The sequence below is a fragment of the Cantharellus anzutake genome, assembly GCF_015039405.1.
Source record: "Cantharellus anzutake strain C23 chromosome Unknown EI90scaffold_25, whole genome shotgun sequence".
Taxonomy (NCBI): Eukaryota; Fungi; Basidiomycota; class Agaricomycetes; order Cantharellales; family Hydnaceae; genus Cantharellus; species Cantharellus anzutake.
Window position 1 is genome coordinate 413,160 of NW_024066975.1, and position 21,598 is coordinate 434,757.

Sequence of the window (21,598 nt, forward strand, 5' to 3'; positions counted from 1 at the left end):
AATTATCGGTTCGGCGTGTGAACTAATTGTCACACCATGTCACACTGAACCATTGAGCCGGGAAAGCACCATTTCCTTGTCTGCTTTTATTCTCGTTCATTTTTCATCCATTTCTTTATATTTCTTGGTAATATGTACATACCCAGCCTGGCTACTATCCATCGTAAAATTTTTGTATTTGGTTTTGATCCAATGTCATAGTCTCAAAATTACAAAATGTGAACCATTGGCCCGTGAATGACTGTAGCGGAGTTGGCTGAATTTATTCGTTTATTCGTTTTTCTTCTCTTATTGAGACGATTTGCACTAGAGTGCGTGCTTCGCATCGCTGCTACCTGCACTGTTACAAAAATGGGGCCGGAGGCGCCCATTTTCGTCCGTTTGAGGCGCAGGAAGAGGGAAGGGGGTAGAGGTTGAGCTCATGCGATTTTACAGATATTTTAACATGTGGTTTAACAGATGTTTTCACAAGTGGTAGTTTAGGTGGTTAATAATTGGATAAACTCTAATTATTTACATATCATGTGATTTGGGTGTGTGCAGGGCCCATAAGAGTCTAAATTGGGAAATTTCCCATTTCCATAACATGCACAGCATTCGATCCAAGCATTATTACATGAAAGAACCCGCACTATTTACATAAAACGTTATGATACAGGAGATGTGTGTTCTTGGATGCAACATAGATGGGTCCATAGGGTTACATTGTACACAGAGTGGGTACACGGGGTACAGAAGTTCTTTGAGTGCATGAAGTTCAGTCAGTCAGGTATCAGACCAGAGTGGAGAATAGTGCTTACAGAGGATATGTTTGGATGGAGATGCGGAATGGTTTGCCAAGTCATCACGAGGTTTCCAAGATGTTTCCAGAAAGATGGAGAGGAATCGGGAAGGAAAGACAAGGGTGCCTGTTCTTGCCAGCAACAGCAGCGTATCAGAACAGGGAAAGGAATGATTTTAATGTAATTTTCGTGGGGAATAACAGCAGGGGAGTGATGGGGGAAGGGAGAATTGTTGAACACAGCTTAGATCAGCGCTTCTTCCGGCCTCAATGACGATGTTTCGACATTAACACATTGGACAACGTGTTGGATGATGGCGATGACGTGTCGGACCGTGCTGGTGACATGCACATCAATTTGGCAGGGAGGGATGAACACTGAACCACAGCTGGCGATGCATTGTCATCAGCAGTGCGACTCAGATCAGCATTGGAGGCCACACAGTCAACAGAATGCTGATGGACTGAGGGTGTCTCCAATCTGATGCATGGGGGATTGGGTATTGACATGGAGTCGACACATCCAGAAGCCCCACATTGATGCAACAGGGACACCTCCAGGATCCGGTGTTGGTTCATCAGCTTGTGCAGAGTCAGCTATGAGATCAAGGGGGAGGAGGGAAAGACGTGGGTGGAATGTGGTAAACGCTCCATTGGAAGAGATTTCAGATAGCACTTGTGTGCCAGCTCATACAAGCAGACCATTGGAATGGACATCCACTCAGCATGAACGGCATCCAGCACAATGCTGCTCTGTCAAGGCAGGCTTACAGAATGGTTGAATTAGCCATCAGATGCAAGGTGATTGTAACCACAAACCTGGACACAGACATGGACTAAAATAGTATGGATATGGGCGGATCCCTAAGAAACACCAACTTCCAGTGGTGTGCAAAACATGAAGTTCTCTCCAAATTGCATTGTCATCAAGCCGAAGAGGTGGACTGGGTGAATCAACAATAATCCAATGAGCGATGGAAATCACTACGCGAAAGGGAGATAAGAAAGTTATCCAAAGGAGACAGATGAGGACAGACGTTGCTTACACCTTTACAGATTATCGTGCACAAGGGAAAACCATAGAATATCTGTGGGCAGACATTGGAATACCACTGAGAGGAACCCTTACACCTTTTAATGCGCGTGTATATGAAGAGTGGAAACATGCAAAGTCCTTGAAAGATGAACGAAACGGGAATGGGACAGTGAGTGACATGTGACATACAAGATTTGTCTACTAATAGTACGTAAAGAATCTGGGTAAAACCCAGAATGGAAATTGAACACGTCAGCACAAGTAGCAGGAATGGCGTAATTTCACCACTGCTGTGCAGGTGACATTTCACCTGAAGGGTTGCACGATTTTCCTCAGCTTGTTAACATCCGCGTATGCGTTTTATCTTTCTCCCTTATTTGGACCGTTCACAAGACGCCAGATTTTATCAACCTGCACGCAACTCACACAAGATGGGGGAAGGATAAGGGAAAACAATGCATGAGGCAGTCAGGATAGTGGTTGCAGCGGTAATATCATAGCATAAGCGTGATTACTGGCATGATCGAAGCTGAAGCACAGGCAAGCATATGCGTGACCAATCGACCGGAATGCGGGCTTTTGTAAGGTGGAAGGCAAAGAAAGGCAGCCCTTATGATCTCCCAGCACCAGGAACATACCGCCTTGGCCCTCGGCGCTCGACAAGAGGGTTTCCAGTGACTTGAGCACCGACAGTAACTGGGAGATGGTCGAAATTGAGGTGCTTGAGGAGGTCCTATAGTGTTCCCAGGATGGATGCAACATGAATAAAAAGACATGTGAATGAAGAGAAATGTCTAACCTTAGTGTCGGGGTCAACCTCAAGACCAGCGGAATAGTCGAGTGCGGAAACTTCAGGGACGTAGTTGTCCTTCTTCTCACGCTCTTCTTCCTGCAGCTTGAAAGAGATACCACGAACGGGCCCACGCTGAATACGCTTCATTAAATGGGTGGTGTAGCCAGAAATCTTGTTGCGTAGACGTTTCGAAGGCACAACAGCCTGATATGATTAAGTGAGAAAAGAAAGATAGAAAAACCTATGACAATACATACGACTTCATCGATAACACGCTTGTTGGTGTGGAAATCTAAAGTCAAGCGGGGGTAGCTGATCGACGAGTAACAGCATAAGTACGATTGATTCGACGGCAGCAGCCAATTGAGCCATATTCTTACTATTTCTCAATAAGAACTCGAGAGGCTTTCTTGACTGTCTTTGTGCGCACGCGACCCTATCCGAAGACAAACGTCGAATGCATTGCCCAGCGAAACTGCTACAAAAATGCCCACCATATTGAGCTAGCTTGACGAGTGGTTTGACCTAAAGGATGTGACTATTTGCTTCCGGCAACTGTACAGTAGTCACGCCTACACTTCCCTCGTCACCACTCACATTTCCAGCCAAAAGGTGAATGCTCTTCTTCCTCTTGTAACCGTTCGACGACCACCCAGCTTGTGGACCAGTCATTAATGGCTGGAATGGACCGTCGCCTGTTTGAATCGTACTTTTTACAGTACGACACTCAATCTGGGCATGATGAGCTTACTCCCGTTTCCTTTGCCGTTTGCAGCCGACAATCGTGCACTAATTTTCTGCCAATATGGTCCGCGTTTCCGTCCTCGTAAGTGATGATGGCAAGCATAGTTTAGTCTGAAGTTGACTTTTTTCTTTTGTGACAGAACGACTGCTTGGTTCGTTTCATTTGCTTTTGGACGTGGGCCACGAGCATAGTGTCTCATTCCATTTTCAGAACGGCATAGTCAATGCCGAGCGAAAAGGCAAACGTCAGGTCCTTGTCCGACCGGCGTCGAAAGTTGTCATCAGATTTCTTTTGGTCATGCAACGTCATGGTGAGCCCAACGCTTTGAATCCATATTGCACTGTTCTACTCTGTTTGCTGTCTTTGCATCTTTCTGTTGGAGCAACTGCAGGGAATGGGTCCTTGAGCTCCAAGATGCCAACTTGTGGCAACCTTGACACCTTAAACACTTTATTTACCTTCGCTTGCTTGGGGGATTTCCATTTATTGCCTCTTTCTAAGGCTAGTCAATCCCGATTCACTAACATGGCGTCAAATGCTTCTTAGGCTATATTGGTGAATTCGAACACGTTCATGACCGTCACTGTGGCAAAATCGTTATCCAGCTTAATGGACGCTTGAATAAAGCAGGTGTCATCTCGCCTCGTTATAATGTTCAGGCAAAACAGATTGAGAATTGGGTCAACAACTTGCTCCCTTCACGTAGTTTTGGGCACATCATTCTGGTGCGTCATCGCAATGTCCCCGCATCAAATTTGAGTAGGCTGATTTTTTTTCCTCTGCCGTCCTTAGACGACAAGTTCCGGTATCATGGACCACGAGCAAGCTCGTCGCAGGGGCATTGGTGGTAAGATCTTGGGGTACTTCTACTGAGGCTCTCGCGCTCTTGGATTGCACATATGTGCTAGGCTCAATCGTATGACATGATATGCTTTATGAAAATCCTTGCATTGCGAAAGCTGTTCAACTCTATCCCCGCGTGACAATATCGTGCAACAACTGACTCCAAATAGTGCATAAATACCCTAGCCACCAGCTTACACAAAATCGAAAACAGAAGCTTCACCCCTGAAGGGGCCAACAACGGAATCGCAGGAAATGGAGAAGCCGACGAACTGACCACGCCTCAGAACCCCACAACAACTGAACTTCTAGCGCGTCTCACACATGGGCGCTAGCTCAACTCGGTCAACCGCCCCTCAAACTTACCGTCCGTGAACAACGAAGGTCTCACAAGGGAAAACACGCAGGTCTGACGAGAATATTGATCACATCAGAACCGTCTTGGGGAACGCAGGGTGCATCAATCCTGAAGAATCAAAAAAAAAAAAAACTTAATCCGAGCATCCGAAACTTCCTGTGGGCTGATATACGATGCACACAAAGACGGTTTGTACTAGAGAAGGGTTCCGAGTCTGGCAGAGGTGACTATGCGAGTCCATATCTCTGGGCCGCAGCCAAAAGAATGTGTGCGAAGAAGGTATCCGTCGGCCAGAAGACCTAGAACCCTGATCAAAAAGGCGGCTGGCTCTACCGGGGAGATGTGACGAGATTCTTCAGGATAGTTGTGACAGGGTGCGCCCGGCAAGTTTGGAAACTAAGATGCTACAGAGTCCTGAGCGACAGCGCTAACGGAGATGTCAAGATCTTCCCCAAAGAATGTACACCGTCTTCTGGCGGCGCTATATGAAAGATTGCAACAAGACATAGCCCTCACAAACAGAAAGAAATACCGCCATAAAGCCGTTCCAGAAAGCCTGTCCTTTGCAAATGGAGCGGGCTCCAAATAAGCTTCCCTGAAAATTGGCTTAAGAACGACAGGTGTACTCGTCCCTAACCTCTCGAAGTAATAGACCATGAAAATACCCATACTTATGACCGGATTCCCCTCCATCGGTGAGCTGTGCGTGGGGCACATGTTTTAGCATTTGTACACATGGTGCATCCAGATGTACCGGTTGAGGGAGCAGACAGAAATCACAGGCCGCTACTACGTAGCATAGGAAACATATTCTGCGTTGCGAGCACGGCCACAGGCCGCCTAAGAATGACGAACTTAACCGACTGCATGACTGCAGCATTGTCCACATTTCAAACATGATTTCTTCACGGAGATGGGAGAGTTCGCACACGAGGCCGACGTTAACCTGATGATTGGGCCTCTAACTCCTGAATGGCTGAGGTGGAGTACGAGATAGGGATAGGGGATCCCAACGATGCATGATCCGATGAACAATAATTTATTTATAACAGGAAATTCTAGTGTCATGTGATGGTGGACTGGGAGTTAGCCGTGTTCGTTCTTTTGCCTTCTCCTCAGATTTCCATCCTGTTTCGGGGAAGCCTGCTTTACGTTCGCCTTCCTCCATGTCCAGAACAGTGAGGACGATGCCCATCAATAACAGTGTTTCAATGGAATGACTGTCACATTCATGGAATAAACGTTCCTGCGGAAACCTCCTCACACACCGCAGCACAGCCATCCCCGGACAACTCGTCCGTTTCTCCGTCGCGGTAATAGCATTGGTAAAGAAAAACGCAAAGAAATTGACCAGGTTCATCTTTCACTCCATAGCCGATAGACGCTCCTATGGCCTGGTGAGAAAATATATGGATCCGAAGTGTATATGTCCAAGCCATCCAAAGCCATCCATGATCCGGAGATCTCATCAATTCGATGTAGTTCCCAAGTTTAAAGGCGTGTCCCTACCGCTAGGCCACTGTTCCCCTCTTCATCCATCACCTCCATCGTACTTTCTTTACGTCCTCAATGGCTCAGCAGCAAGTCGAAAAAAAGAAGAGGGCACCCTTGACTCCTTACCCTCCTCCAAATCCTGTCCATATCTGGCCAAAGGTCTACCCTCCAGTTCCCGAAACTTACGCCCCATTGCTCAACCCACCGCTCGCTTTGGTTGGCCAACTTCCAAAGCTTCCGCACGGCCAGCGTCCGCAGTCTTCCCTCCCTGATGCCATCGGCAGGACACATGTGCTTTCTGCGCACATCGCCGCTGCTGCATGGCCACGTGTCAATTCGGAGCTTTACGTAGAGTCTCAGTGGGCTCCTCCACCAAACGAGACCAAGGAAGAACGCAAGGCTCGTGTTAAACGACACAGCGAGTTCTTGGCCCAACAGTCTTATGATATTGATAATGGGCTCGTTGCTACGTGGCCGAAACGCTCCGAAGTGTTGTACAATGCTTGGAACCGATATGCTCGAAAGACCCAAGTTCCAGGAGGCCTGACGCTTATCGTCACTCATGCAGTTGGATTTCCCAAAGAGGCAAGTATGTTGTGTCTAAAACCGCGAAATCGACTCGCTGAAAGAGATTTTTCAGATATGGGAGCCAGCTTATGCTCAGTTGATCGAGGCTACTGAGTCGTCTGGCTCAAGAGTGAAGATCAACGAGATTTGGGGCTTTGAAGCAACTAATGCGGGTGATAGCGCTCTTATTAACGAGGGAAGATTGCCCATTCACTGTGTGTCACGTTCTATGGCCTTTTCTTTCTCTCCAAACCATTTAATCTTAATTCCGTGTATGGGAAACATACCCTGCCTTAGGTCCATGGACTGACAACGGTCGTGACATACTCAATTTCGTCTTGCATTATCTCCCAGACCAATCCACCTCAGGGGAGCTTCCTGTTAACCTTCCCCGCCTCCCAGATCACATCGCCACCTCACGTAGGGTGAATGGATTCGGATCTTCCCGTACTCTAGTCGGTGTGGGTCACAGTGCAGGCACGACTGCCCTCTTCCATGGAGCGATACATGAACCCAAGCTTTACAGCTCTCTTATGGGCTTGGACCCCATCCTCCTCACCACCGACGTTAATCGTGGCCCCCAGTTCAGTGCCTGGATCACTGGCGCGATAGGGAGAAGATCACAATGGCCTTCAAGGGAAGAAGCACACAAGCTACTCGCTGCGTCGCCATCGTTCTCTTACTGGGATCCAAGAGTCCTCGAGATGCTCGTCAAGTATGGGATAACAGAGGATCCGAAGAATGGACCAACTGCAGTCAAACTTAAGATGCCCGTCTTTCTCGAGGCTTGCACGTTCGCGGATAAGAGATCAGGAATTGAAACGTTTGAGCAGTTACCGTTGATTGATCCCAAGACGGATATTAGGTACATTTACAATGGGGTAGATCCGGTTGCCACAGGCGGACTCAGGACGACCCAGCACGCGGCTTGGAGAAGGCCGGTGAATGTGAGCAATAAGAGGATAAAGGCTTCGCACTTAATGATCCAGCAATCGCCTAATCTTGTTGGTAAGTTATTATACGGCTTTATCTCATCCTCCGTATTACTGGCCGGAGATCTCGATCTGACAATTACTCCTCGGGGTTACTGGAATTAGGCAAGGAGATTTACGACTTCCTTCAGCTCAAATATGGCTCTTCCGGCAGCAAGGCACGGTTATGAAGCACCATTTTTCGGGTAACAATACTTTCGAAGTTCTGAAGCCGAAGTGTTTTCATTTGGCTTTCGCGTTGTACATGTGTCTTGCCATCTATGATGTGACTCGGCATATGATAAAGTACTGTGCAATTATTTTCTTTCCCAAAGCTATTTGCATTTTTGTGAATCGGTTTAGTCAATGTAATGTAAGCTTAAGTACGAGGCTCCATGTCATTAATGTCATAATTACAGCAACTTGTACTGTCTTCATCTATATGTATCCTCCTCGAGGAGATTGCCTGTTAAGCTAAGCTTTTAGCCCGGTCTAGGTAAAAGAGTTCTATGGCTGCATCTCTCCCACGGCGTGGGGGGGGGACCAGAGCTAGGTCGATTGATGTCCTTTGAGCCAAAGCCAAATCTGCTGGCTATTATTGTGCGAAAATGGAGGAAGGCATGTAGATACATTGGGTTTCATCGATCGGGGAATCGCTAGCCGAACGCGAGAGAAAGTAGGTACAAAGCTCGGAGCAAACGAGCCCATAGTTGCGCGGTCTTCTCGCCATGCCCCCGTTGCGGTTGCGGTAGAAGGGGCATGTGGATATTCAGAGAATCCGTTTAACAAACGTTGGGGCATGCAATGGAGTACTGCCAGTATGGGAGGTCTATTGGGGTATTTATTTAATTTAACTCTCTCACTCTCGATATGGGGGGAACTGAGTGAAAGAAAAGAACAAGTAGATTTCCGTTTCGCTGCCGGCCGGGCCTTTGCCCGAGGTAAGCGGCACGACATGGAGGAGCGGCGGAAGTTGTGAAGCGACTATATAAAAATTGGCACGGTCGCGCGCGCGTTCGGTGACCTTTCCAACAGCCTATTGCAAAAGAATAAGCCAAGTCAGAAATTCGCCGAGATAAGAAATCATGAACCAAATGGCACAAAGCCACCCACTAGTGGCAGGATTTGAATAGAACGTTGTCGACCCTGGTCGGATACACTCAATCAATCTCAACATATGCATCGCAAGGCATGGGAGTAGTAACAATAATCATGTCTTGGGGTTATCTCGGAGACGGTGTCCCGAGGCATGTTGGGGCTTTTGAGGGTCGAATCGCTGATGGATGGGTGTTGTTAGGAGTACTTATCCTCAGCTAGGTGCTCAAAATTGGGGTCGCCGTAACGACGTTCCCGCCATTGGAATGGCCCCAGTATGGATCGGGATGTGTGCATGATGGGGCTGGAGCACCAAATTTGGAAACTCCCTAATACCCGTCAATTTCCCTCCTTTAACCTTTCAGATTATGGCGTCGGTGGGAACCAGGTTGACATGGGTGAACAATCGGATCCGGGATTTGAATTGAATGACTCGCCGCCGGCGCTCGGCGATGTTTGTAATAGTGTTTTAGGACATATCCATCATGGATTCCACCTGCAGCGTGTGTATAGTCCATTTGTGGCCCTTACCCTTCATCATGGTCATTTTCACAAATGTCGGAAATGCAGAGTCATTGTTCTACACTAATAGAGGCTGGTAACCTGCCTAAGTCATTGTGGGACATTACCTACCATGAGATCTTTGAACGCCAATGGACTTAATCTTCGACCATAGCAAGACCCGCAAAATCAGATGACAAGGCCATCCCCTCTTTAATTGTCGGCGACTCACGTGGTTCCGACGACGCAGGGAGATGCTGAATTTTCCGGGTATACGGGGTATATCTACCATATGGAAAAAGCTATCTACGTCGTTGACCGCTGGAAGGAGGCCAATAAGGTAAAATGGCGCAAGTTATGGACGACACGCGTATCATTGGTGTAAGAGGCCTCCTCATTTTCCAACCCATCGCTGATGGTGCCTTTGTCCCTGCCGTTGTAGTATGATCCATTGGTACAGCCCAACTTGCTAAAGAGCGAGATTCCCCAGTCAGACGTGACAAAAAAGACTGTCCTTGCTGCTCGTGCCGCTGCGGCAGATATCATCCATGGACGGGATACTAGGCTACTGGTAGTGGTCGGGCCTTGCTCGATTCACTCACCTGAAGCCGGATTAGACTACGCCTCAAAGTTAAAGGAGATACTCCCTACTCTTCCTGGGCTTTTCATAATTATGCGTGCTTATTTGTGGGTAGTCTTGCATTGCCTCCCCATCGCCCCGCCACTCACTTGGTTCATTTCAGCGAAGTGAGATTTCTCGTTATGGGTGAAGAATCTAACACTGATCCTTCCTGGAATATGAAAGAAACCAAGGACAACCGTTGGATGTGCGTGCTATCTGTTTTACAATTATCGCTACTTGACTTATGCGCCACAGGGAAGGGACTCATCAATGATCCCGACATTAACAACACTTTCAAGATCAATAAGGGTATCCGTGTGGGCCGCCAGCTGCTGTGCGACTTGACAGACATGGGTGTGCCTGTCGGTTCCGAGCTTTTGGATACAGTTTCGCCTCAATATCTTGCTGTGTGTTTGGCTGCTACAGTGGTCCAAACATAAGCTGATCGTTCACTCACAGGACTGCATCAGCTGGGCGGCCATCGGGGCTCGCACCACTGAATCTCAGCTTCATCGAGAACTCGCCTCGGGTGTCTCTTTCCCAGTCGGTAAGGATCCTATATTGATTTTGAGCTGTGTCGCTAATCTGAACGTTGTCAGGTTTCAAGAATGGCACTGACGGTACCATGGGTGTTGCGATCGATGCCATGCGCAGTTCCTCCAACCCACATGTCTTCATGGGTGTCACTCCCCAGGGTCTTGCTGCCATTGTGAAGACGGAGGGAAACAAGGATTTGCATGTCATTGTACGCGGTGGATCCAAGGGGACAAACTACGATGCGGAATCCATCGCGACTATTACCTCTGCGCTTAAGAAAGTACGACCGAACAATTTCCCCAGCGTTATGGTGGACGCCTCCCGTGAGCCTTATTCTGCTTCTCACCTTTAGGCTCTAATTCAAGTAGCGTAGATGGGAATTCGCTAAAGAATCATGACAATCAGCCCAAAGTTGTCTCCGCCGTCGCTGAACAAGTCAGGGACGGCAATGTCAATATTACTGGAATCATGATTGAGTCGAACATTCATCCTGGTCGTCAAGATGTGCCTCCAGAAGGCCTTTCCGGTCTTCGATACGGTGTTAGCATCACCGACGCGTGTATCGGTTGGGATGACACAGTCACAACCCTCCGCGAGCTGAATGATGTAAGTCCTTGTTCCTTCGGGTTGCTCTAAACTGATCACTCTCCCTTCAGGCTGCATTAGCTCGTGCGGCAAAAATATCTTCCTGACACCTACATTACCAGTCTATAGATCTCTACTTTACACTAATACTCGACAAATAGCGCAACTCGTTTAGAGTGTGACAATGATGTATCCTAGATTTTTGCATTCCATCTCATTTTTGTACTTGTGATGAGGGCGGGCCTCGGATAACTCCAGCCTGAGACATGGGCGCGTGCCAAGAATTTAACTCAGGGCACGCCAAGGCGAGGCGACAAGCGCCAAGAATCCGCTGTCGGATAATGGGCGATTTGCGGTCGGAAAGGATATACCCCAGCGAGTGCTACCCTTCCGCACCGACCAACGCGCGGTGGAGTGAATAACTCGTCTCCAAGAAAGAGCAATACCAATCATATTGACAAGTGCTTGCGACAGCGATGAGCGTGTTTGCACGACATATTTAACCTGGTAGATCATATTAATGATGATTAGCTTGTTTCGCCAACACGGAGTATATACCACCTGAGTGGCAGCAATGACAGAGGCAGGATTTATCTGGGGCGAATGTCAGCGTACCAGAATCAAAGTTAGAAGAAAGATTCCCTGGCCCGTGAACCTCGACATCTCGTACATCATGGCTGCCCCGATCATCGAGATCAAAGCCGCTAGTGGCCGATCGAAAGTTGGCGAGATAAGACTTTTCCGCATCGTAGTCCTAGAGTGCGCATGGCAACTATGGAAAGCCAGATGCCGCAGGGTGATGAACCCCGATCGCCCCCAAACCACCTATAAGGAAGTTAAGAATGCCCTAAAAGCCGGCCTCAACGACAAGCTCCACCAGGACATAGCCCTAACAAACCGAAATAAGTACGGACGCAAGGCCCTCCCACCAAAACTAGTGCTACACACCTGGAGCGGGAACCTACAGAACGAAGAGAGTCAACCGGACAACTGGCTGAGCAGCAGTGGGGTTTTAGTGGGTATACCAGACCCCCCGTGACCGGCGGCGCCCGGGAGTCCCACACCACGTGCGTAACTGCATTTCTGACTCACAGTGGCAGTCCCGGTTCAAGTCCCAATCTATTCCCGGGGATCATCGATCCCCATCACAAACCCCAAATACAATGTATCCGCGAAAGCTACTGGGGTTCCACCAAAAAAAAAAAAAAAAAAAAAGAATCAAAGTTAGCTTTTAGGTGTCCTGACTAAATTGGGAGCAAAGCCTGTTAACTGTGGCAGGTCACAGTCACGTGCAGCCGAGTCCTAAATGTCGAGCTCGTCTCTGGAGTCAACAGCATTGGACGCTGGGACTAATCTCGAAGTGCCGGAAGAAAATCATGCACACGGATTAGAAATAAATGACGCGTTTTCAACAGACGAAGATTTGGAGACCGATGTAATCGACCTGCCTAAAATTGTCAGTGCAGTTCGATCTTCAAACGAATTAGGCAGAAAAGATTCAGAGGCTCTGCCCTCAACTGTGAGGAGGGATCCGTCTGACCTAACCACACGGGTGAGGCGGGGCTCTCTTCCATCTCTAAGGGTAGTCACGTCCGACTCGCCCACTGCGGAACGAGACAGATTCGAGAATGTATCACTATCGCCTCCTCCTTCCCCTTTTTCAACTGCAGGTTTATCTCCAAATCAGGTGCCTATTCCGGTGTCTCCGACATCTCCGATCTCTTCTGGGAGCCACGGGTCGCCGAAATCGTCCCACAACCAACAGGGGCCGATCCTCCGAAGTGTCTCCCCGAAACCAACGTATCTTTCCCCATCTTCAACTATCCCCACCCCGCCTTCAGTGGACCCTGTTTCGCCTGCATCTCCCTCTTTGAATTCTAACTTCTCCCGCCCTTCGAGCTCTATAGCAGGCCCAAGTACGCTCGAGAAAGTGGTTAGCAAAACGCGTCCCAGCCACCTCCCCCCGAAACAGCGGGAAGAGGACCTGAAACACATGAGGGTCTGGGAAGAGATGATGAAGCGCAGCCGAGAGGCGGAGGCGCAGAAGGAACAAATACAGCAGGAACGAAGAGCTTCTAAAGAAGTCGCGATGGCAGATGCTATTGGAATATGGGAACGCGAGATCATCCCTGATTGGAGAGCCGCTGTGAGAAAAACAGAGCTGAGGAGACTCTGGTGGAGCGGCATACCTACAAAGCTGCGGGGTAAATTGTGGTTCCAAGTTGTCGGCAATGGACTCGCGCTTAGCAAAGGTGCTCGTTGTCAACAACGGGTCTTTGATTAATCTCCACTGACTGAAGACCTTCGAAAGATGCGTTCCGGACCTGCAGATCCCGAGCTCAGCGAGCAATTGCCTCAAAAGTTTTCCCTCCGGACGTTATGGAGCAAATTGAGCAGGACATAGTGAAAACACTTCCAACCCTCCATATATTCCACCCAGATCATGGTCCAATGTACCAAGACCTGAAGGAATTGATGTGTTCGTGGGTAGTAGCTCGTTCCGATGAAGGGCTCGGCTATGTGAGCCCCAATGGTTCGGTATATCAATCTCCGCTGACATTCAGCTCCACAGGTGAAAGGAGCGTCCCAGATTGGGGCAATGCTTCTCCTAAATCTTCCACTTGACCAGGCGTTTATCACCATGAGGAATTTAATCGAACGGCATTGTCTCCGATCTTTTTTCGGTGGGGAGGGATCCGATGATGATGTGAGTTTGCCCACCGGTTCTTCGGCCACGGGTTGTGATTTACCTGACAATTAGCTTGAAGCTTACTACAGGTTAGTTTTTTTTTCCCCTATCCCTACGGTTTTGGATTTCAAGTTTCTCGCAGGATATTTGACACACTATTGGCTGATGGTATGCCCAAAGGTGCGAGACAAACGGGTTCTTTCCATCTCTACTGAGTTTTCATGGCGGCTTCACGAAATAATATTAGTGTACTTCAACTTCAAGCAGCATCATATTTCGCCCTCATTATATCTTCCTGAGTGGATTAGGCCCCTTTTCCTGAACCATCTCCCATTCGAAGCATGTGCAAGAATATGGGATGTTATCATTTTAGAAGGGGATTCATTTATGTTTCGAATGGCGATTGCGGTTCTGGGAGTATTGGAATCTCGACTGTTTTTCCCAGACAGAAAAGAGTTGCTGGATGGTAAGCCTCTCCTGTGATGTTCCACCCCAGTTAGATGAACGTATGGTAGTCCTCCGTGGAGAAAACAAGGCAGCTTTGGAAATCGCGAAACGGACGGGGGTTGCCATTGATCATAGTGCGAGATACGAGCAGTATGGCATGTCAGAGGAAGTATTATGGGCACGTGTCTCAGAAATGGACGAATGGTGGAGGGAAACTACGTGGTATGTGGTTGCTACCCGTTTTTCACGTCTCCCTGTTAAAATATCTTTATCGGGATTAGGCTAAGATTGATTCAACGAGAATTGCCAGATTTATGACCAATATCGGTGACCTTTCTAGTTTCTCATTATTACCCCCTGAGATAATGCAGGGACATTGGTGGCCGAACCATGCTCTTTGTGGCCGGACCCGCTCTTCCAGACAATCTTCCAATGAAAGATTTAATCAGTGTGCAGATCCCGGTAGTCTGGGAGTTTGCAGAGCTCACTTGAAGCATGCAACGCGCGCGGGAAACGCCGCCGAGAAAATCGCACTCTTGGCTGATAAACCAAATTATGGCACGTGTTTGCAACGGCTAAAGCTAATGAGATCATGAGCGGGCAGTTTTTCCACTCACCGGGCATGCACCTGCCGAGGAAATCTTCCCGGGAGCCTACTATCCAATCAAATGTGAGGATAGTCTTACCGAACGCCGCGAACGAAGTCGTTCATCTTGTTTACTACCCCTTAAGTATGTGTATTACATAATGGCGAGCCCGTCCCATCACAGTTGTTTAAGCCACAGTTCAGTTTCTGTTTCCGGGAGAGCCGCGGGATTTCTTTGGAATAGAATGTCCGAGTCGTGGCAGGGATCACCAATCAGGAGCTTATGGCAGCCGCGGGCTTGGAACCAGCTAAGCGCCCACGGCTCTGTTTGTTTCTATTGGTGCCGAGGCATGGGTCGCTCTTGGCTGGTATTTGAGTCCGAGAATTCGCATGCCTGCTATTCTCGTCGATTCAATAGTTGTGCAGCCATTCACCACGAAGACTGATCGCCATGTTACCCTCACCTGATTCGTCTCCGTCTCGCGTACTTTACGAGTCTACAAACTCTTTATTTCGTTCGCCAGTGAAGAACGTGCCAATATCCCCCCAGGGTTCTGGTCGAACACGGAAGCGTCGACGCGTCGGGGCCAATCTTGGCTCCGAACCTATTACGCCAACGAAGGCATGCGATGGGCATCTTGCAACACCCGATCAAACACGTATAGTCGATGGGATCTCATTAAGTCCTCCCCGGACACGACTTTCGCTCTATGTCTCGAGAACGACGCGCCGCCTGCCAATACCGCGTCAGAATAGCCACTTCACAATTTCTCTCGCACGGCGGTACAATCCATATGCATGTATGTTGAATCTATTGCATCTCAGCTCTACTTATCTCAGTGTGGTTTAGTATCTCTCCGCCCAATCCTACAATCTCTCGTTTCATCGAGCCAGAGTGATATGTACCGCGTACATGCATCAGAGGACTCAGATCAAACATATCGTACCCCCTTTGTTTCGTCCTTTAGCCATGGTAGGCGGTTCACTGAGACCTCCGCTTCGTCGGCTAACATATAACCCCAGCTGCCAAGCGCGGTCAGGGTCACTTGTTAGCCGTCGGTATGCAAGAAGGCACGCTTGAAATTATTGACGCGAAACCCAGGCAACCTTGGGAATATGGTGGGTTTCATCGGAGCTGACGAGAATTGCATGGCCTCTTGATGCTTTACGCGTATACAGCTCCCCAAAGCATCACGATACCTGTCCATGCAAATTCTATCTTTGATGCAAGGTGGAACGAAGATGACACGCGTATTGTGAGTACATCGACCTTGAAACATGTCCTAGGAGCCTCCGAGCACAAGCCAACCTTGGGGTCCTGTAGGTCACGTCCTCTGGAGACCGTACGTCTTGCATCGTCGATGTGGCAACACACAGAAACATTGGGGTGCTGAGTGCTCATTCCCTCACTGTCAAGTGCACATTGTGGAATCCCTTGAACCCCAGTACGTGGATGAACATGGCACCACAACCCGTAAATACTCAACCTTGGCGCACGGGATATCACAGACCTACTAGCGTCTTCGTCACGAGACGGGAATATTCACTTTTGGGACCTGCGGACCACGCCGCTGAATGATGATCAGTGTGAGACATAATTGACTGCATAAACGTCGTTTCCGTGCGCTGATCAGTCGATCATACCGTAGCGTACGCTCCTGTATTCTCCATACACGGCGCCCATCAGGATCCCTGCAAAGGTATAGCTCTTAAGGGAAAGGGAAGAACAAAACAGGTCCGCATAAGCACTTTGTCGGGCCACCTAAGTTATGCCATATTTGTTCCACCATCCCAGACAGCTCCCGTACGCTCGGTCACATCCATCAATTATCTCCCAAACAGGCAGCACTTAGTGATGTCGAGTGGAAGTGCTGACGGGTAAGCTTGTATACAAGATGTTCAACGCCGATTTACTGATCCGGATATTCACAGAATCTTAAAAATATGGGATGCCCGTTTCATGGGAGATTTCAGAACTTCGCCATCACGGGGGTCGAAACCGACCACCGATGTGGATTTAAGTCTTTTTGACCTAACGTATGATGCGACCATTCTAAAGCCGGATTCACATGGCGATCTCGTGTCCAATCTGGGTCCAGGCTCCAGGGCAAGGGGAATCTCCTCAGTTGCCGTCGATCCTATCAGTGGGGACTCTGTGTGGGCGTTGAGCCGAAATGGAAGGTAATTCCAATCTATTCACTTCGGACCATGTACAACGCTGAGACGACGCCGCAATTCATGGCAGCATTTATTCGTACCGTTTAGGACAGTTATTTGATGCCTCTTCTGCTCCTAAGGATATTCCTCTCCCTGTCACGCACCCTTGCTTGGAGGTTGACTCCTTTTATCCTCGGCTGGCGTTGTCCCCGTGTGGAGCATTCTTGGCCGTGGGAAGCTCGAATGGTCGATTGGTGCTGTGGGATACAAAGAGCTTACTTAGTCTTGGAATCAATGCAAAAGAAGAAGCTGTGATTCTTGAGGCGCATACAGCGGAAGTTTCGAGTGTCGATTGGAGTCAAGATGAGGCAAGTGACTACAGAAAAATGTGTCAAATTAGCGCTCACTGGCTTCTCAGCTTCTAACATCGAGCGATGATTGCACAGTACGAGTCTGGAGGAAGGATCCAGGCCGCGCCCGAGAACTCCGTGATTATGAGCCCGGGTGCGGGCTGTGAAACCAGTGTGAACAATGCATGTTCCAGTGGCTTTCTGCCTTGCGCATCGGTTTCCAAGTCTGCAATTGGCGACGAGTAATTCGCATGTGCCCGAGAACCGTCAGCTGTTTCATCAAACCATTCTATCTATCTGTATATATGGTTTTGTCTCCTAATCTACCAGTATTCCAAAAAATATGCTGCTGTCTTGAACTTGACCGCAAAAAGTGGCGCTACATGAGACGGCACTGTGGCCGACAGGGGGAATATTCTTTGCAAGTCTGTCCGAGCCCCGCGCGTTGTAATTCGAATCGGCACTCAAATGCCACTATCGTGGTCCGACGCGCTAGACCTGCACACTAGCTCGTGGTCGCGTCTATTTCTGCATAAATATGGGCGTCACTGGCTGCATAGCTGAAGCACCGCTACGAAAGAGACTGGCTTCGCACCTCATCTTATTTTACTCGTCCAACACAACTCTGAGATATCGATGGCTGAAGACGCGAACACCTCTGCGCAAACGGTGCTTCATCGGCGCACAAGGGATGGATGCTTGACGTGCCGCCTTCGACGAAAGGTTCGTAGAACCCCGCGTGAAGGCACTTGGATTAACTTTTCCCTTAAACAGAGATGTACATCTCCAGGGGCCACCCCTAGCGATGCATGCGCGGATTGCAAAGAAAGGAGGCTGGAGTGTTTGGGTTACTCCGAAAGGCGCCCCGAGTGGATGAAAGTCAGCTTTCACTCTCTTAACTTTTGATATTCTAGTTTGCTGATCTCGGCTTTCACCAAGGACGAGGACACTGTCGAGGCGTGCAAGAAAGCCATGACAGACCATATCAACGATCTAAGGCAAGGCCTAACGGATGGTTCGTCGACTCTCGTTACGATTAGACTACCACGGTTGATAAAGAAATTGATGCAGGAAGTTTGTCGCTAGAGGAGTTCTACGGCGACGAATTGCCTCCTTTGAAACTGGCCCGAACCATGGTGCCGTCGAATGCGCCACCCACCAACGCAGCGGAAGGATCCTGAGGCTGACTGCCTCCGGAGCAGTTGATGGTGTTTCGGAGCTGGTAGATTCACATGTTCACATGATGAGTGGAACGAAACATTTAGCCATCATCTTAACAACAATGTCAGGCCCCATCTTGTGTTGGATATAGAGTCAGCAGGCACCACTCTCCCGGTGTAAATTTGAACTGCTTTGTTTTATTTCTGTACTCGTGCCATCAATCCAAATCCCAATGGCTTGTGATGCTGGCCCACAGAGCCTACTCTGAAAGGATGAAAGAGAAGTTGGGTATGCGAAGAAGACTGCTGAATTTGAGGACCCAACGGGATTCGCCGTGAAGCGTGACAAGGACTAAAGATCACCGAGTAGAAAGTCACCGCCGGCCATGTGGCGGGAGAGCGTAAATCCAGGAGGGAAGTAAAGTGCCCGGAGAGACCAATTGATGAAGGAGACGTTTGAAATACGAAAAGCTCAGGAACCAGTGGCGATCATGTGTAACTGTTGAGCACGAAAGATTTGGGGTTGGAAAAACTACTGATTCAAGGGGGGAATATGTGGATCCCCCGCGGGAAACTGACACGAATGGGACGGCGCTTCGTTAATTGCGGTTCGTATAGGGGTACTAGAATCATTCTTCAACTGTATGGAAGTAGCGGTATAGAGTCTCCATCAAGTGAACATCACGAAGGGCACGCGGCTAAGGGTGCCCGCAGCACCGCTCCTCAATCCTGCAGATTCCCCAAGGTTTGCTGTGTGAGTGGGTTTGATGGCCTCCAGCTGGCAGCTTGCACCGCCACTTCCGGTGCGTGTCACGTTCCCTATCAGTGCTTCCAAGGATTTCTGTTTCAGGGGAAGCACCAGTATACAGCGACCAGAGGAGCAATTCACTATATTGACGGGGTTCAACGTAGGTAGGCACATGGGAGGCTTGGATACCGTTCACCATGGATCTCCTTGCCTTTGGTCATTTGTTTAAGCAGTTTCTGTTGCTCTCGAATTATCTTCGAACTCATTGAGCTTCTGATTGTCCTAAAAACGAGGTGGGAATGCGGTCACGCCGACTTATGCAGTGCGATGCATTTGTACATTTGTGGGATGAATTCAAGTAGAATTTCATTTTCATGGTCGCCACTCGAGCTCTTTAAATGCAGTCGGTCTACAAATACAAGTGTCTAACCCTCTTCCGAGGGGTCTTCGACATGGACCGCTCCCTTTTGCGCTCTCAGGTGCCACGCAAACACTCTCCGCTCAACCCCCATTTCAATAATTCGACGTCAAACAGGGACACTGGTTGTCTCACATGTCGGTTGAGACGTAAGGTTGGTCGTGATGGTGCCTAGTGGTAACCAGTATCTAAAAAGTGTTGAGCAGAAATGCAAACCGGGACGCGCTCCCGATGGCGCATGTGAGGTTTGCACTCGATTGGCGATAGAATGCATGGGGTACGCCCGAAAGCGGCCGCAATGGATGCAGGTGCGGCTCCATTCTCAATAAATAGTTAAAACAGAATGCCCAACGAATCTCAAAGAATGAAGTACTCACTAAAGACTGCAAATTGAGTATAAAAAGGTGGATACGTGATCGCAGTTGTGGACGGACACAAGGTTTTATGTCCTTTCATCCTCAGACTCGCTGTAGGACTAAAATTGTTCCACATCATTCAGGAACGCTTCGTCTCGCTTCGTTTTACGGTAAAGAGCGCCCCGTATTACCTACACACGAGCTGACCCCCCCATACTCGTCACTGAGGGTTGAGCAGTCTCCTACCCATTCTACCTCGTCTGCTTCCACTTCAACCACCGCATCGCAATGTCCCTCCAATCCTACTGGCGATATCAAACACGCTTCTCCAGGCGGGAACGTGGTGCCAGACCTTATCCCCCCCATCCTCTGCCGCCCCACCGGTCCCGCGACATCTATGGCACCCGCACCCCAGCATCCAGTTGCCAATTCATCCAGTTTCGTTTTCTCCCCTACGACTTCACAATTACTTGACATGACCGCACGCAGCGCCATTCCTTCGACTCTCCATTTCCGCACAACTTGGGAGGATGCTGGACCCGACGACGACTGGCGCGTGGATATTCCTAACATCTCTTTGCGGCGTCCGAGCCCTACTGACTGGTTCACCCACCATGTCTCTAATGCGACGACTCTGTCGCTTGGCAGTGCCGCTGCCTCGCGTGAAGAACTTCCCGCTAGACGTCTCACTCATGAGCTCTGCCCTCAGTCCGCTTCTCCGCAACAACTGCCCCGTGGTGCGAGCGTTCATCAGTATCGGCGTGTCATGACACAAAATGAGCCCGCCCAGCCCCCCTTCGAATCAGACTCGTTTCCCGCCCCTGCGTCAAGCCACCCGTCTGGGCACATTGTGGCAACCGCGCCAAACGCCCCCATGGGTGACGTTCCGTCACCATTCTCTTCTAGCCGTATACGCTGCGCCCCACCTCCGCCAACCCTCTCAGCCGTCCAAGCATTCCCTTCCTCCTTTACCACCTCGCTACCCACGCATGGAGGTTTGACACGGTATCACCCTCGCTCAGCACATCATCGAGACCCTAATGACCCTAATGACTACGAATCAGAGAGTACGTATTTCGTGCCTTATTCCGCCAATAGGTTCTAAGTCTCAACGTTCGAGATGATCGTGATTAATCTATGTCCAAAGACTCCATATACTTCTCCTCACTCTGTAAGGCCAGGAACTCGGGCCGCCTAGGACTTGGCAGCAAGTGCTGAGCGTATATTAACCGTTTATTAATTCGTCGTCTCCATGTATGCCTTGAGGCACCCCTAATTACAAAGCATTCAGAACGCTCCCTGCACTGAGTACTGCTGAACACGAGTCCTTCGAAATCTACTTAGCATACCGCATAACCGATCAAACCGCCGTTCATCGCGGCTGGAGAAAAACTTCCAAGATTAATGCATCGCCTTATCCGCTTGTAGGAAATCTTTACTTCCGGAAGCGGCATTTCGCCCTACTGATTGAACATCTTTTGAAATAACTCTCTTATCGTGGGTTCTTGTAGAGGCGCGGACCCGGATATCTATCAGTATAGCCCCAAGAATTGTCTGCTGCTCGAATTTGGTCGCTTGCCAGCTTTCCACACTAGTAAGTTGGGCTACGACTTTCTGGTTAACTCCTCACCAATAAAGGAAATTCCCTATCGTGAGCTCGTATGCCAAATCACAGTGGGAGAAACAACAGGGAACCCAGGCCAAATTCGGGGTATTTACAATGGACTGCATGCTTGAGTATAACACTCGGGTCCAGTGG

General features: G+C 49.1%; 9 protein-coding genes across 9 annotated transcripts; 8 read left to right on the top strand and 1 right to left on the bottom strand.

The window, feature by feature from the left end:
* Positions 1 to 2,360: 2,360 nt before the first annotated feature.
* Positions 2,361 to 3,170, bottom strand: EI90DRAFT_1098348 (ribosomal protein S17e). Its single transcript, XM_039051489.1, has 5 exons — positions 3,105 to 3,170; positions 2,991 to 3,046; positions 2,868 to 2,922; positions 2,617 to 2,814; positions 2,361 to 2,550 (listed from the first exon to the last, which is right to left on the bottom strand). The coding sequence occupies exons 1-5, from the start codon at positions 3,105 to 3,107 to the stop codon at positions 2,428 to 2,430; spliced, it is 435 nt and encodes a 144-aa protein (XP_038915716.1). The 5' UTR covers positions 3,108 to 3,170; the 3' UTR covers positions 2,361 to 2,427.
* A 245-nt stretch (positions 3,171 to 3,415) lies between these two features.
* Positions 3,416 to 4,228, top strand: EI90DRAFT_3280903 (40S ribosomal protein S22; the record flags this gene model as incomplete). The annotated part of the gene is made up of 4 exons (XM_039066790.1): positions 3,416 to 3,436; positions 3,566 to 3,665; positions 3,902 to 4,080; positions 4,148 to 4,228. The coding sequence occupies 4 exons, from the start codon at positions 3,416 to 3,418 to the stop codon at positions 4,226 to 4,228; spliced, it is 381 nt and encodes a 126-aa protein (XP_038915717.1).
* A 1,897-nt stretch (positions 4,229 to 6,125) lies between these two features.
* On the top strand, positions 6,126 to 7,779 carry EI90DRAFT_2921583 (uncharacterized protein; the record flags this gene model as incomplete). The annotated part of the gene is made up of 4 exons (XM_039054779.1): positions 6,126 to 6,639; positions 6,680 to 6,832; positions 6,915 to 7,625; positions 7,715 to 7,779. The coding sequence occupies 4 exons, from the start codon at positions 6,126 to 6,128 to the stop codon at positions 7,777 to 7,779; spliced, it is 1,443 nt and encodes a 480-aa protein (XP_038915718.1).
* A 1,354-nt stretch (positions 7,780 to 9,133) lies between these two features.
* EI90DRAFT_3059319 (3-deoxy-7-phosphoheptulonate synthase) lies at positions 9,134 to 11,143 on the top strand. Its single transcript, XM_039060429.1, has 8 exons — positions 9,134 to 9,565; positions 9,627 to 9,875; positions 9,990 to 10,011; positions 10,062 to 10,213; positions 10,266 to 10,353; positions 10,406 to 10,666; positions 10,717 to 10,949; positions 11,000 to 11,143. The coding sequence occupies exons 1-8, from the start codon at positions 9,530 to 9,532 to the stop codon at positions 11,033 to 11,035; spliced, it is 1,077 nt and encodes a 358-aa protein (XP_038915719.1). The 5' UTR covers positions 9,134 to 9,529; the 3' UTR covers positions 11,036 to 11,143.
* Positions 11,144 to 11,328: 185 nt separating this feature from the next.
* EI90DRAFT_2996369 (uncharacterized protein) lies at positions 11,329 to 11,952 on the top strand (the record flags this gene model as incomplete). The annotated part of the gene is made up of 1 exon (XM_039056212.1): positions 11,329 to 11,952. A coding segment is annotated over exon 1 (450 nt), but the record flags the coding sequence as incomplete, so codon positions are not given.
* A 282-nt stretch (positions 11,953 to 12,234) lies between these two features.
* On the top strand, positions 12,235 to 14,622 carry EI90DRAFT_2972873 (rab-GTPase-TBC domain-containing protein; the record flags this gene model as incomplete). Its single annotated transcript, XM_039055761.1, has 8 exons — positions 12,235 to 13,180; positions 13,240 to 13,448; positions 13,501 to 13,635; positions 13,690 to 13,706; positions 13,760 to 13,797; positions 13,865 to 14,083; positions 14,133 to 14,286; positions 14,346 to 14,622. The coding sequence occupies 8 exons, from the start codon at positions 12,235 to 12,237 to the stop codon at positions 14,380 to 14,382; spliced, it is 1,755 nt and encodes a 584-aa protein (XP_038915721.1). The 3' UTR covers positions 14,383 to 14,622.
* A 259-nt stretch (positions 14,623 to 14,881) lies between these two features.
* EI90DRAFT_1098534 (WD40-repeat-containing domain protein) lies at positions 14,882 to 17,430 on the top strand. The gene is made up of 11 exons (XM_039051491.1): positions 14,882 to 15,450; positions 15,501 to 15,623; positions 15,674 to 15,769; positions 15,830 to 15,906; positions 15,975 to 16,095; positions 16,160 to 16,237; positions 16,300 to 16,385; positions 16,446 to 16,528; positions 16,583 to 16,831; positions 16,896 to 17,175; positions 17,226 to 17,430. Exons 1-11 carry the CDS (start codon positions 15,102 to 15,104, stop codon positions 17,322 to 17,324), a joined length of 1,641 nt encoding a protein of 546 aa, XP_038915722.1. The 5' UTR covers positions 14,882 to 15,101; the 3' UTR covers positions 17,325 to 17,430.
* Positions 17,431 to 17,674: 244 nt separating this feature from the next.
* On the top strand, positions 17,675 to 18,441 carry EI90DRAFT_1098441 (uncharacterized protein). Its single transcript, XM_039051490.1, has 3 exons — positions 17,675 to 18,036; positions 18,097 to 18,172; positions 18,229 to 18,441. Exons 1-3 carry the CDS (start codon positions 17,794 to 17,796, stop codon positions 18,336 to 18,338), a joined length of 429 nt encoding a protein of 142 aa, XP_038915723.1. The 5' UTR covers positions 17,675 to 17,793; the 3' UTR covers positions 18,339 to 18,441.
* A 578-nt stretch (positions 18,442 to 19,019) lies between these two features.
* Positions 19,020 to 21,017, top strand: EI90DRAFT_3059327 (uncharacterized protein). Its single transcript, XM_039060430.1, has 5 exons — positions 19,020 to 19,120; positions 19,230 to 19,637; positions 19,690 to 19,791; positions 19,847 to 19,922; positions 19,983 to 21,017. The coding sequence occupies exons 2-5, from the start codon at positions 19,464 to 19,466 to the stop codon at positions 20,942 to 20,944; spliced, it is 1,314 nt and encodes a 437-aa protein (XP_038915724.1). The 5' UTR covers positions 19,020 to 19,120; positions 19,230 to 19,463; the 3' UTR covers positions 20,945 to 21,017.
* Positions 21,018 to 21,598: the final 581 nt, after the last annotated feature.

Coding starts and splice junctions, on each gene's coding strand:
- EI90DRAFT_1098348 (XM_039051489.1), bottom strand. Junction 2,923..2,990: donor CGAGTTCTTATTGAGAAATA/GTAAGAATATGG, acceptor CTCGTCGATCAG/CTACCCCCGCTTGACTTTAG. Junction 2,815..2,867: donor AGCGTGTTATCGATGAAGTC/GTATGTATTGTC, acceptor TAATCATATCAG/GCTGTTGTGCCTTCGAAACG.
- EI90DRAFT_3059319 (XM_039060429.1), top strand. CDS start 9,530: ATGGCGCAAGTTATGGACGACACGCGTATCATTGGT. Junction 10,214..10,265: donor TTTCGCCTCAATATCTTGCT/GTGTGTTTGGCT, acceptor GTTCACTCACAG/GACTGCATCAGCTGGGCGGC. Junction 10,950..10,999: donor CCCTCCGCGAGCTGAATGAT/GTAAGTCCTTGT, acceptor CTCTCCCTTCAG/GCTGCATTAGCTCGTGCGGC.
- EI90DRAFT_1098534 (XM_039051491.1), top strand. CDS start 15,102: ATGTTACCCTCACCTGATTCGTCTCCGTCTCGCGTACTTTACGAGTCT. Junction 15,907..15,974: donor ACGAAGATGACACGCGTATT/GTGAGTACATCG, acceptor GGGGTCCTGTAG/GTCACGTCCTCTGGAGACCG. Junction 16,386..16,445: donor GAAAGGGAAGAACAAAACAG/GTCCGCATAAGC, acceptor CCACCATCCCAG/ACAGCTCCCGTACGCTCGGT.
- EI90DRAFT_1098441 (XM_039051490.1), top strand. CDS start 17,794: ATGGCTGAAGACGCGAACACCTCTGCGCAAACGGTGCTTCATCGGCGC. Junction 18,037..18,096: donor GGCGCCCCGAGTGGATGAAA/GTCAGCTTTCAC, acceptor GCTTTCACCAAG/GACGAGGACACTGTCGAGGC. Junction 18,173..18,228: donor AAGGCAAGGCCTAACGGATG/GTTCGTCGACTC, acceptor AAATTGATGCAG/GAAGTTTGTCGCTAGAGGAG.
- EI90DRAFT_3059327 (XM_039060430.1), top strand. CDS start 19,464: ATGCAGTCGGTCTACAAATACAAGTGTCTAACCCTCTTCCGAGGGGTC. Junction 19,792..19,846: donor AGCGGCCGCAATGGATGCAG/GTGCGGCTCCAT, acceptor CGAATCTCAAAG/AATGAAGTACTCACTAAAGA. Junction 19,923..19,982: donor CAGTTGTGGACGGACACAAG/GTTTTATGTCCT, acceptor CACATCATTCAG/GAACGCTTCGTCTCGCTTCG.